Below are 14552 nucleotides of genomic sequence, written 5' to 3' on the forward strand. Positions count from 1 at the left end.
GATTAACTACAACGTTGCAGGTGTTCAAAATGCTCGCTATATAAAGAAAGGCCAAAATTTTGACAGTATTAGCAAATTATTCCATTGCTGCAATTAGACTATTTGTACTGTAAGATTATGCAATAAAAGTATAATATAACTCAACTATTCATAAACGCATAGCAAGATGGCATTCATATCACCAATTCATGGTAGCATTGCAGCAGTAGCAATTAAGCGATTTCGCTTCTTTGCAAAACCTTGCAGTTTTTAAGTTGAAACAGAGTACAGACATGGACAAAATATGTAATTTGCAAGCGAAGATAGTATTCTAAACTATGTATTTTAATTTTAATGCATTATTTTAGCTCACCTTAGCCTATAAAAGAGTTATTAACCTGATTATTTTATAAGTCTTTCCTTTCTAGTAGATATTTACGAGGTGATGTCCTATTTTGCTGATGCAATAGGGGTTTTTATTAATTAAATGACGATATTTTCAGAGTTTTAGACGGCATGGGACTCAAAGGAGGAACAAATAGTTCAATGATCTAACCATATGTTATGATGTACGGTTATTACTTCATTAAATATTAGTAATATTCCTTATTAGCATAAAATGATGATATAAATTATATTATTTAACTGGAAGAAATTTTGCCTCCGTTACTGCAGACGCTGCGGATAGAATTAGATTTTCTATTTTACAGTATATGATTGGAATGTATAATTTCTTATTTTTAGGCATTAAACTTAGATATCAGTGTAACTGTAGTCTAACTAGCAAATAAACTTTGATCTAATACACGTTTATACGTATGATTAAGTAATACTAATTCTATTATTAGCAGTATCGCTATGTCTGCATTCGCAGTTAGTTACACACGCCATTTCTAAAGTGACGAAAGTATTTGATTTTTATCGTAATGTTAAATTAATTATCATCAATAAATGAAAATAGATCTAAATTGTATCGTCTAATCTAAAATTTAAAATAGATTTTATGAAGGAAGAAAACAGATCTATCGCATACAAATTACTCTCTATTGCACTATCATACAGCGATTGATTAAAATTTCATCGATTTATTTGCCATATAATACTTGAAATGGAACTTACATCAATCTTAACGCAATCACAGCCGGTATTAACGTGCCAGAATAATTTAATATCGTGCAGAAATCAAGCAGGTATGGTAAAATTTCAGATTTTCCTTCTTCCGCATTGAATATAAGAAAAGTATTTAGATTAGGGTAGTATCCCAATTCTTTACGGGCTACCTATGCAGGTCGTTTAACTGAAAGGTAATTTATTACTAGTAGCACTGCTTCCTAAGCATTTCAGCGAACACGGTATGCTGAGATTTATTTCTCTAGAAGGTGGCCAATATTGCAAACCATCCCTGTTGTAAACGCCCTTACCAACAATAGAGCTATAGTAATTAATTAAATTAAACGAATCAAATTAAAAAATCTCTCCACTTTAGGATACACCTGAACACTATTTTTGCTCTATCAAATAAATCCATACAGATTGCTGGCTAAATTTAGCTTATACTATCCATTAATTATCAGAAAAATTCATTTATCAGCAATCATCATAGCTTGATAACGGCGTGTAAGAGAGCTCAGGAATAGTCCTTTTCCTATTATACAATCAATATTAAACCTTTTATGACTAAGAAATGCAAATAGAATATCAATTGTTTCATGATAACTAATTTTAATTCTTAGCTGTATAGATTGAAATAGGCAATTTGGTTGAATTATCACAATTAATTTAACCATTAAGATAAATATCAAGGAAATATCTTTTTATGGCAATATCCTAGCTTTTATGCGTTAGTAATCAATATCATTCGTCGGATATAGCATTGCAGTAAAATATGGAGCTAGGATTATACTGAGATAGTTTTGCTATTCTTTCTTTATTTACTATAGCTATGCAACGTGTTTACGATTTTTGTTTGTCATCCAACAGGTATGATCGGAGCACCCATTTGTAAATTGGGACTGACTGTTGCAATATTGCCGTACAGTAGAGTAGTAATTCTTCAAAATACAAGGTGATCAACTCTTAAAATTAGCTCAAGATTGCTATAAGTGGATGTTACTTTATCCACTGTATAGTCTATATAATTACTAGAAATGGCTATGATTACAACTATTGATAGCTATTGTAAGGTTGTCCTTTTTATGGCATGGTATCAAAAACTTTTTTGGCGTAATATTTACCTTATTATACAGATGGAAATGTTTTATATTTGATTTAATGATCCAATTAAAAGACGATAAACACGTGTGGAACAGAGTAGGCCAAATCAATACAGAGTAATTCGTTAGTGGCTAAATGTAAAGATATTTATGTATGTATTGATATTGTGTTATTGGAACCGTAGGCCTACTACTAGGTAATACTTTGAGCTATGACATTAAAATATCAATTTATAATTAGAGTTATGTTTGATTAAAAGGCAATTATTTACGCTATAGTTACTTTCTTTACAATCTTTAAGGAACTTTTTAAGCTTAGACGATATTATTTCATCTTGAGCTTACACCTATTGTCCCTTATTGAGTTAGTCTGCAGGACAGTACAAAAAAAAATTGAGGAGTGGGTTTTTATTTCCATCATTAGCATTTAGATTATGTCGCCCTCTTTTACTTGTATTAGACTTTATTCACATTGTTGATAGTCTAACCCTTGAAAAGTAGAAATAAAATTCTACTACGATGATAGCAAGGTGAAATGGCGTCTTTGATATCTAACAGTACTTATAAATAACTTGTTCTTGATCTAGAGAAGTAGATATGAATGGCATTCGATCCTTTCAATAGATTAAGGTTAACTAAACAGTTTAAGTCTTCGTGGCATCTCATGAAAGTAATTTATTGGTCTGCTTATTCTTTTCAATATAGAAAGACTTCGATACTAGTATAACGTAGCCAAAATTAGCTTTCTGTTGCTATACTAGTATATTGCTAAATTACTATTACAATAAGGAATCTCATCTATCGATACAACAGACTAAATAAATAACCAGTAATCCTCTTACACCATAGATATGCATAGAATCATGTACAAAACGGCAATCACAATCCCTATTGCCAATCTATATATTTTATCCTTTTTTTCATGGATCATCCTACATTCTACTTTTATCAAGTGTATCAAACCCATGGCAATCATGTCCAGACTGAATTAAGATAGCGACATACTTCAAGTTGGAGAGAGACTAATGTAATCAATCATGGCTAAATCAGTCGACAAGTTGGATTCTATCTATCCGCGATAGAGCAATAATTGATATTTTCTAGTCTCCAAATTATTCATATACCATTGAAAACTTAATTATTGTGAATAGCTTTTTAAGCTTGTAACCTGTCATGATTGGTTCCCTAAATATATTAATAATTTAGATTGAATAAAAGAATAACAATGATCATTTTAATTATATTGCTATTTTTTAAAAGTGATGGGGATTTAAAACTGTCCTTTCCAACAATGAGAAAGTTCTTTGTTTATTTAATTTAATTAGAGTTATGTAAATAATACCGTACGATCTCGTGAAGAAAGAACCGATATTAAATATTAAGAAAGGTTTACCCGAAAATGTCCACTTATTAACATTGCAAAGATTTGATAATAATATATTATTGCGGTTGGAACATCAATTTGCTGTTAAAGAAGACAGCAAATTGTCTAAGCCAGTTACTGTGTCATTAAAGGTCAGGCACATAAAAAATATTAATTGTAGTAAACATCTTTTATAATAAAATCAAGCCCAATACAAGAAGTGTGTGACATTCATAAGCTTAACTTAATTTTCTATCTTTCTTCAACAGAATTTGTTCAAATCTTTCAATATAACTAGTATTTCTGAAGTGACTCTGTCAGCTAATGCTGAAATAGGCCAATTAAAACCGCTTCAATGGAAAACACATGACACAAGTTCAGGTTTGATTTACCATTAAACAATAAATCTTGCTAAAGTATAATTTATTGGTCTTCATGTTTGGTAGTTTATGAATTCTGAAATTCGATAAAATTTTATCTTACATAGATAAGCTAAATTTGGAAAAAGTGATAGCTGAAAATCTAAACATCGATCTAAAAGCTATGCAGATTCGAACTTTCAATGTCACATTTACCCGCTATAACTAACAGAATACAACTAAATCTGTTTTTTAACCTTATAAAAATTATTCAAGTATACCCTAGTTGGATATTAACTAAAGAAATTATCGTTGAATTTCTTATGTTTGCATATTTTGTCGCTTGACTTAAAATATTAATTGTACTAGTTTATCAATTCTTTAGTGAATTATACTAAGTCACAAAATTAAGATTTATGTTTTTTCATAAAATGTTCTTTGTACTACTACTACTATCCTTTTAAACTAACATCAATTATTGATAAAACCTAAGTTTATTACTAGTATTCATGAAATACTCATGACATGAAAACTGATATGATTCATTTTAGTCACCAATATTAAATCTATTTTTATCAGGTAAAACAGGTCTAGTTAAATTTTGTGGAGTATTTCCTAATAATATAATCAAAAGAGCACAGGCAATATTTGTTACTACAATAGGATACATTTCAATTGCTTTATTTCAAGAGTTGCTAAAAGTTTCCAAAAGCTAATCTTTTAGTTACGTCTACAGCAATTACTAGCTACACCAAAAATGTAGCAGGTAACATAGCATCGACGATAAGACATTACAACTAACACCAATAAGTACGAATCACTACACAATAAGTATAAATAATCAATGATACTACAGCTACGTTTAGGAAGCTGAAGCAGCATTGGAATTAGCTGAATCAGCGTAGATCTTCCATACACCGTTGTCTTTGTAGTATAAAGCAAGACCCCTAAGAAGACGTATTAATAAGAACAGATTAGGTTTCTTATCTACCCATTGCATTCAAAATGCTATCAAGTAGCATAAATACGATATACTGTCTGACTGTTGATGTTGGACGATAAAAATTTTCAATATTGGCATCTCTACTTGTATATTGTTCTAGAATACTTACTTTCCGTTATCAAAGACAGATCCATCAGCCTTGTATAAGGTGTTGTTATAGATTACGAAGCCTCTGTTGGCTTCGGCTCCGACTCCAAGACATCTTTCATCGATATTTCAGCACTGACAGCATTTACCTGTTGCTTTACCAAATTTGGATCCTAATAAATAATGAAATAATTATCATCATATACCGTACAGTAACTGATTTAATAAGATCAATGGATGTCTCAAATATCTCCAATCATTGAATAACTACAGATAATGTTTAGTTAGTATTAACACATTCGTCGATAAATCTAATTCATTATGGAGCTCACCAACCTCGCAAGGTTTCTTAGTATCGATTTTGTTTTCAGCCACGGTATTACTACCCTTATTTACGATCTGGCAACCGTTTTCAGGGGCTTTGATTTGTTCATTTATCGCTAAATTGGAAAGAAGAATAATGTATTAATTTCTATAAAATATCATTCCACCATTACAATGACTAACTAGACACGTCCACAATCGATGTGATCACGACTAGATTCAATTAAAATAATAGCAATCTTAATAAATGACATCAGGCCAGACATTTTCTACGTATCCAGTAGGTAAAGATTGACAATAATATAGAATAGTTTCAATAGATTACAATTAACTGCACTATAGAGCAACTCCATCTCCATTAACTATGGTACCTCATCCTGCTCTATAGTGCTTAAAATAATTAAACTATCAATAGTTTGTCTCAGCTAACTATTTAAACAATTCACTTTGATTCATCGAGAACTTTGACCTCTAACAATAAACGATTCATGTAGGTTCATGATAGTAACCTCTAGGGACTGATGAAATATTTATATTGCAACCTTTTAATATTTAATAATATCGTCTGATTAATATGAACGTCATGCAAGTAATTTATCTACGCTCTCGATAGTCAATTAGCTTAGATTTAATTAACGTAGCGTGATTTTAAAATTATGACGTCTTAATAAATGACATTTTATCTATTAACATTAGGTGGTAAAATAAGACCATAGAATAACCCTTCTATCCACGTGGATTACGATCGAAGTATGCATAAGAAAAATTTTTTTACTATGAATGGCCTAGATGCTCAATTTTCTATTACTTTATGAGGTATAAAAATTGAAATAATTATTATACCACGGCTTATCTTTTAGTGTTAACCTTAACCTTGATCGAACTCTACCGCGTAAAAACTTCTTTCTTACAAAAATTCTAAGCTTAGACTATTAAAGATGTAGCGATTTCATACGTCTTTAATACCGGCATCTTTAATTTCACTTTTTATCATTAATGCTGACACTCTATTCTATTGACATTCATACAGTATGTCAGATACTATTGTATGATAGTTACGTAGAATAAGCTAAAATATAGAGTGCAATCAATATTCTAATAATTCCATCAGTTAGCAGCATATAGAATATGTTACATATCCTTTCCACTAAGACAATCCAAGACTATTACAAATAGGATATTGTACATGTTTAGGATTGAGATGAAATTTACTTGACTCTAGCTTCTATGTGTCAATATACCCTAATAATGATTACAGGATGTACAACTTAAAATTGATGGATATTTCTAAATTATCGCTACTAAAATAATAAAAATAGGTTCGATTGATCACCAAAAATACAATCCATTCAGCATTCAACAGGTAGGATAAATTAATCTAAGTCAGCGTATGAATAACTTATCCCTATTTTAATTATCTTACTTTTCGCTGTGTAATAAAGTCATGGTAAAATAAGATATTGCCATAAGTATATATCATTATTTTATTGGAAAAACTGGAAGCTCAACCGATTTTAAGGATATCCCAAAACAAGAACCTGACGATTTAAAATGGCTTATCATGGCTAAACAGTACTCCTAATCTATAATAAAAATTCATGACTTACCAGACATGACTTTCTTGTATTCGAAATCAATTAGCAATAGTGTTCGGAAAAATGGATAAACAACTTAGGGGAAAGTTGTAGGAAACTATTGAACTGGCAGAGATTGGAGGAGAAGTGATTTTTTCCAGTAGTTGTAGGTCTTATATAGCCTTAGGCCGGCATCATGTTGACGCCTTATGCTAATTTTTATTCTATTGCTCCTCCAGAAAGAGCCAATTAAGCATATACCATTTCAGTGGTGTCTGAAGAGGGGGGAGTAAACTAGTTATGGCTAACAATTATTGTCCGATTATTGACATATCGATTAAACAAATCCTTAATATTTCATTGCTAGTGTTCTAAACCATTGAGTTGAACTTTTAGTACTGAATCTATTCTAAATAAGCCAAGCTGTCCAGATGTTGCTTTAGTTTTTACTTAATATTTCTGTTCGCCTTATTTCGATGCGTTGATATTAGCAATAGAGTTATACCATAAGACGGTTTGTTGTTTAAGTCATTCCGATGAAAAATGTTATACAGGTTGGCATCGGATAACAATATTCTTAAGATATGAATAGAATTGAATGGTACAGCAATACCTTGAGTGCTCATTCTTTAACAGCGAGACTTATAACCAATATTGACATAAATGAGGTTAGTAAATATACGGAAAAGTTAAAATATATCCAATTTAAATAATGTTGATATATCGACGAATAATTTTTTAGTTTTAAAGTAAAATTTATTATTAACCCTTACACTTACAATGGAATTCTTTTTAATTTTACTCGAAGTATTTAGGTATAAGTAAAATTGTATAGTTCATGCTTGCAGTTTCGTTTAATCTTTCAATTTTATCGATTTATTTTTATTCTATTTTAACCGATAAAGTATTGCCATGGCACTTTGTTTAATAACGTAATAACACTTCATTTGCTAATTATATTATTATGACATATGCTGATTTTATTTCCGGTAAATTTTTGCAACCAAAATCAATCTAATTATCGTATTCAGAGTCTTTGCATGGCAGCATATGTACTATTAATGCCAATAGCTTATAAGTATGAGTGATTTAACAGGAAGGCTAATGGATAAAGATAGATAGATTGTTGTTTATTTCTCAATCTCAAAATGTCAATCTTTGATTAGCAATGGAAAGTAAGGACGAATTTTATTTGTCTAGTGAATAAGATCGGGCTAAAATCGAGAGAGCAATTTATTTATGTCCTGGGTAGTTAAGTATCATGAGCAATCTTATCGATTATTTAATCATTTCGATTGCTTTCCACATAGAATTGCATTATTGGCCGTCAATGATTCATTGTTAAAATTATAATATAATTCAAAATTTTCAATGGTTTAAAAATTCCATTTATTTACTTGTACTCACGCAACTAGTTGTATTTAATTGCAACATCTGTTAAAATTATTTCTCACTTTTTGTCATATCCGAGCAATACAGAAACCACCCGATCAAAAATGGCAGGTAATTGAAAAAAATTCCCTTGAAAATTAATACAGTTATACTAGTTACAGCAATCATTAGAAAGAAGTTGATGTCAGAATTATGAATAGTAGCATCAACAATCCATTTTAAAAGCAGTTTTTTTAAAGTCAGCTGATGTTATTAGTAGTTTTTTTTAACCAACTGATGTTATTAGCAGTTTTTTTTAACCAGCTGATGTTATTATCTACGATAGCATAAAATTAAATTAAAAATAACTGCAGCTAGTTAATGGGTGTAGCTCAACATAGCTGAAAATGAAGAACGTTAAAGTCGATTTTTGAAGCCATTTTTTAAATAGGAATTTTTATTAATTACTAGATATCAAGACTGCAATCATTGCTGCTGAGGAATCTTATGAAGCTGCCATCAATGGCACTGACCTAGATGCCATCGTCAACCACTACACTGATGATGCACGTGTATTACCTCCAGGTGCAGAAACAATCTCTGGAAAAGAGGGTAAATATTATTTTTCGATCACTCTTTTGCTCCTATCACTGAACTATGCGATTCTATCCTCTGCGACAAATTGTTGGCTTAAAACTAAACGGTATGCCTTTATATTTTTCAGCTATTAAGGAATACTTTGCTTCTTTAGCTGCATTGGGTATTGCTAAAAGTGAATTTGTAACTGAAGAATGTGGCGGTGAAGGCACTCATGGTTTCTTGCGTTATAGCAGCAAACTGTACAAGGAGGATGGATCACTTTTCGAAGAAGGAAAGTACGTATCAAGAGTTGATGGTATCTTTCACAGGATATGATTCTAGTTTTCCTAATTTATAAATCTTTTCTAATCTAACAACATGGATCATTAATCCACTATTCATATTATTATCATGCTTTTATTTTCATTGCAGGGGTGTTGTCTTGTATAGCAAGGACAGTGATGGCACATGGAAGATCTTCCTCGATGTTGCCAACTCTAATAAGCAATAAACACCATTACATAGGTGTAACTTGGTCATGTTGAAAAATAACCAACAAACATGACCAATTAAGTAGCTATTACTATTATCGTATGCCTTTCATGATTGAGATATTAAGCATCGAAATGCATATTTCTAAAAATATGTATGTATGATGTTGCTGTGTGATGTACTATTACGGGTAATTTTATATTTCATTAGCAATTGGTTTAGAATGACAGTAGTCCAATTCTAACTTACTTTATTCTATACTAGTTTGCAGATATTTAATGATCACGATACTCTGGTAAAATTAGTGTAGCTTGTATTACAAATGGAAGTGATACACAGAATGAGGCAAGATATAATCAGATAACGCATTAATTTTCTCAATGACTGCTATTAGCTATCGATCGCGTTAGATCAATAGTACCGTATATCAAGATTTGAATTACAACAAGAGCTATGAAGATTCTAGCTCTGTTTCAGCCTCTTTAAAGTAATGATAGCTAGCAAAATGTGATATTGTTTATTGCAAATTAATGATTTTGATACTCACTTTGGCTTAGTATAGAAGATATTCCAATTTTTAGAGCATCATCAAGTGTGTGTTTTGAATTGTCAGTCAATGTGAAGAGTGATCAAAAATAAAAAAAAAATTAAGGCAATTTGTCTATGCATTTTATATTTCATGGAATGGGTTTCCCATAGTAAAATTTAAAGTTGAATAAATGATGAAATTTTTGCTTAACAGCTCTACAAATTACGATAGAGAAATTACAGTCTTGAACTATAAATCAATCGTGTTCTATATTTAAAAACTTGTCAGACGTTCGGTCGATGTCTGATAATTAGAGAAGTGGTATTGAATCGATACTATACAATTATAAATCTTTACTAATTATAGATCTGTAAGTCCAAGTTTAATCTATTTTATATTCGAACTTAATATAATGTTACAGAGCTTATGTCTACGAGATATTACTGTTCCCTAGTCCTTGACCTCTTCTAAAATCCGAAAATTGATGATATGATTAATGCATAGTGTACTGCGGTATATGTAAACTTAATGATTGATCTAATTTGTTTCAGAATCTATCGGTGGACCAGATCGATCGATTTAATTTTAAAATTCTTTTTCTTAGTCCTGACAGGTGATCAATTTATTTAAAGGCTATTACCAGTCTATCAATTTAAATATCCGTTTTAAATAAACGTTGTAACGCATGGCCACAATTATAGTAAAATATACGAATGCGAAATAGAATTATTTCCCTGCCTTAAGTAGGATCGCAGCGTATTAATTTATATGCCATACTGGGATAGTTTACTAATATAGTCGCAGAAATTCGATTCCCGATACTATATCTGATATGTAGCAGCCATTCCTGAATCATGAAATACATTTGATGTTGTATTAGCGTGCTAAAAGATAATACTTGAGTCAAAACTCACTAAGATTGCAGTCTATAGCCCAACATGCTCTTCTCATCATCTTATCTGCTGTGCACTTTAAAATACTGGCGAATACCTTTGATGTTGTTTTAGCATGCTAAAAGATAATATTTGAGTTAAACTCACTAAGATTGTAGTTTACAGCCCGACATGCTCTTCTCATCATCTTGTCTATTATACACTTCAAATACTAACAATCCCCTATAACTAGGCTGTAGTTAACTCACCCTGCTATTCCGACTAGATTAATAGCCAGCAATTTCACAAAAATTACTACTATTTCTAGTGGAGTATGTCAACATCAATTCGTGTAACTCAAATAACATTGTCTTAATGATATTACCTATACAGGGTATAGTCGGAAACATAGATAAAATTGTTATCGATCAATGATAAAACAACTAATCTAGTGATAAACCATCGTAGTGACGATGGTTGTTCAAGTCGAATTATTTTACTAAGATACTAAGCGTGCAGTAGTCATTATTGCTGTAAAAAGTTGTTGATCTGATCAGTATTGATGGAAGAGTCCAATTTAACTCGAATTACCTTGCTAAGATACTAGGCCTAAAGTAGCCATTATTAGATAAAAACATAGATCGGATGACTATCGATCAATTACAAAAGCAAGTTATCCAGCCATAAGCTACCTTCATTACGATATTTATTCAAGTCGAAGTACTTTGTTAAGATATTTTTTGTAACTATTAAAAGGTGATGATCCGAACAGTATTAATGGATGAGTCTACTTCAACTCGGATTACTCTGCTTGGATTACACGTAAAGTAGCCATTATGAGATAGAAACATGAATCAAATGGTTATCGACTAATTACAAAACAAGTTCTATAGCGATCTTCACTACAATATTTATTCATGTCCAATTGCTTTACTAAGATACTAGGCGTAAAGTAGCGATTATTACTATAAAAAGGGTGTTGATTCAATCACTATTAATGAAAGAGTGCAGTTCCTTTTCGATCGAGCAATTTCTGCCGTAAGGAAGGTTAGTAATCTCGAAGATATGAGAGATGAACATAGAGCTTCGGATACTTATTTTATCTGATCTGATCATGGATTAAAATCCATGATCAGAATTATAGGAAAATGACCTTCAACTATTTTTCTCAAGAAATAAACAATCCCTGCAAAACAATTAGACTCTGATTTAGAAGATCAGGAGACTTGAGTCATGATAAAGTGTATCGCGACTTTAATATAGTCCAAAAGTAACTAATTCAACTGTAATCGACTACGTTTTCTATTTAGAATATAGTATTTGTTTTAATTAATGGCCATTTAAATAGAACAGTTATAGCAATTGGATGCCCGTAGGCTATGCTATCATCAAATAATATCATCGTCAAGTATTATTCTCATCTAGATTGCTGCTATTGCTAGTGGGTTGATTATCAAACTAGGAACAAAGCTTTTGCTCGCTTTGAAGCAACTATTGATCAAGTTATCGTTGTACCTTTTCATTTCGCTATTATCCTACCATCACTATCGCTGAACTTTGAGAATAGAATCAATGAAAATGAAATAATGTCATTTGTTATTGAACGATAAGAACTGATGCATAAGCGTAAAAATAAAATTGCATTTTAAGCAGTGCTGTTAGAATCGAAATTGTGTTACTATCTTAATTTTATCGCTGAATTGGTTAATTATCGGTAGAAAAAATTTTCATCACGACTAGACGATTGTAGATAAGTTTTAAATTAACGAATGGATTATGAAGTCATTGACTTTAGTTTTCGATCCTGTTACGGTAGGATGTCTATCCGTTGAGTATGCTACTCAGCGTCGATATTGGGCATCTACGTTCAATATTTAGTCACTTGCTTCATGGGTAATATACTTTCTTGGCTATAGTATAGAATGATATTTCTTGTATCTGTTGATAGAAAAATTTCTGACTTAGCTATTCAGAAATTCCTATATTTCCTCTGAATAAAAGCATTTTAAATAGTCCTACTTAATATTAATAATGTTATTCATACGATGTTGATTTTCGACGTATGATCATTTTACTATAGTACTTTGCTACAAAATATCATGGATTGAGACTAGTTTATTTATTATTGTTATTAAAGGCTTAATATGAGAGATCTAGCTCTATCTCTTGATTTTCATCATACTCACATTTATATTTAAAGTCAGCACTCAATTTAAAATGTATCTTTGATCTAACTTGAACTATTAATCGAGGAATATCGTATAAATAAGAATATGACTACTTCCATTACTATTCTTGTCGTTTATGCAATCTATACAGGCTATATAGAAATAATTAGCAGATGATTGCGGTTAACAACACTTATTGTATATTAGTAACATGTAGGGACATTGTATTTCATGATCTTTTATTTATAATCTAAGAATGAGATTAGCATCGGATGGTTATAAATCAAGTTAAATCGATGTTATTCCACATATAAATATTAAAGCTTTACCCGATTAGTATAGGTCCTAGATGATCAATCATCAAACGAGTTATTGTATGTAATCATGAGTAGCCGATACTACTTGTCTTATGGATTAATAGCTTACTTTTATCTCAACCTACAATTAATGCTTGTATTGTCATCAACATGGTTTAATGCTTTGCACGGCTGATTAACCATTAAGTGCGAGTATTGATCATGAAATGATACGATTTAATTATGAACCATCGATGCCACTCGTCTTATGATAGGTTATTAAGCTCTAGATTTCTCATAGATAATCATAGACTACCTCTAGTTGTCAATGTAAGAAATATTTTATTACTGTCAAAGCTAAATTTTTACTGTTGCACGCCGGGTGCACTTTGATTTTGCCTCATTTCTATAGCTAATAAATCATAAGAATAAGTCATGAAATAAACGATTTATCCGTGGCCTATCAATGCTACTTGTCTCCTTTGGATCAAATTGTCTATTTTTACCTTGACCTATAGATAATACTTACATAATACGTTCCTATGTTGAAAAGGATATTATACAATTAAAATAATAAGTTCAAAGTGATATAATAGCGAAGTAAGATATTGGAACAAAATCCTTGACAACTAGAGTAATTTTCTTAATTAAATGGAATGTAAGTAGCTATTAAATGCTCGAAGGCATCAACAGTTTATTTAAAATAAAACATCGATGAACATGTATTACAATGAAGTAAATAAGCTGATAATAGCATAGAACTATCGTCCTGATTGGTTTACAAGCTTTAAAGACTTTAAATTCTATTTACCTTATTTTACTTTCCCTGTAGATGATAGCGAATCATTTTTCTAATATAGCTATCAGCTACTTTGTACAGTATGTTTTAAAATCTTTTTTTTAAATCATAAAAACACGTTTTCTCTTTCGAAATAGCCTCAGAAATAGATCAAGAATGTTCCGCTAATATCTTTTTTACTATAGCAAAGATCGTAGCGAACTTTGACTGCATTCTCGCTTGTGATTTTACCTCATCGTCATTGTTTAATAGACTTGATTTCGATAACGGAAAACTTTAAAGTTTTCCTCTCTTAAATTACCCTTGGGATATCTTAGGAATGTCCTATAAAATTCTTCTAGAATGACAATGATGGTAGACGATAACGGACCTTGATCACATTTCCACCTCCTATTTAATCTTATTTGCAATCGATTAGATTTGAAAATTTTGTACTTGATTTATATTATCTAGGTAGCTGATTAAGCAGTTATCATTTTAGCTTGGCTATAATATGATACTGGTACTGTAGATCAAGCATTGACGAATGTATCTATGATTGAAA

General features: G+C 30.9%; 1 protein-coding gene across 1 annotated transcript; it reads left to right on the top strand.

Moving 5' to 3' along the window:
- Positions 1–8398: 8398 nt before the first annotated feature.
- Positions 8399–9509, top strand: TRIADDRAFT_63888 (expressed hypothetical protein; the record flags this gene model as incomplete). Its single annotated transcript, XM_002111582.1, has 4 exons — positions 8399–8405; positions 8745–8885; positions 8998–9148; positions 9285–9509. The coding sequence occupies 4 exons, from the start codon at positions 8399–8401 to the stop codon at positions 9361–9363; spliced, it is 378 nt and encodes a 125-aa protein (XP_002111618.1). The 3' UTR covers positions 9364–9509.
- Positions 9510–14552: the final 5043 nt, after the last annotated feature.

The sequence above is a fragment of the Trichoplax adhaerens genome, genomic scaffold, assembly GCF_000150275.1.
Source record: "Trichoplax adhaerens TRIADscaffold_4 genomic scaffold, whole genome shotgun sequence".
Lineage (NCBI taxonomy): Eukaryota > Metazoa > Placozoa > Uniplacotomia > Trichoplacea > Trichoplacidae > Trichoplax > Trichoplax adhaerens.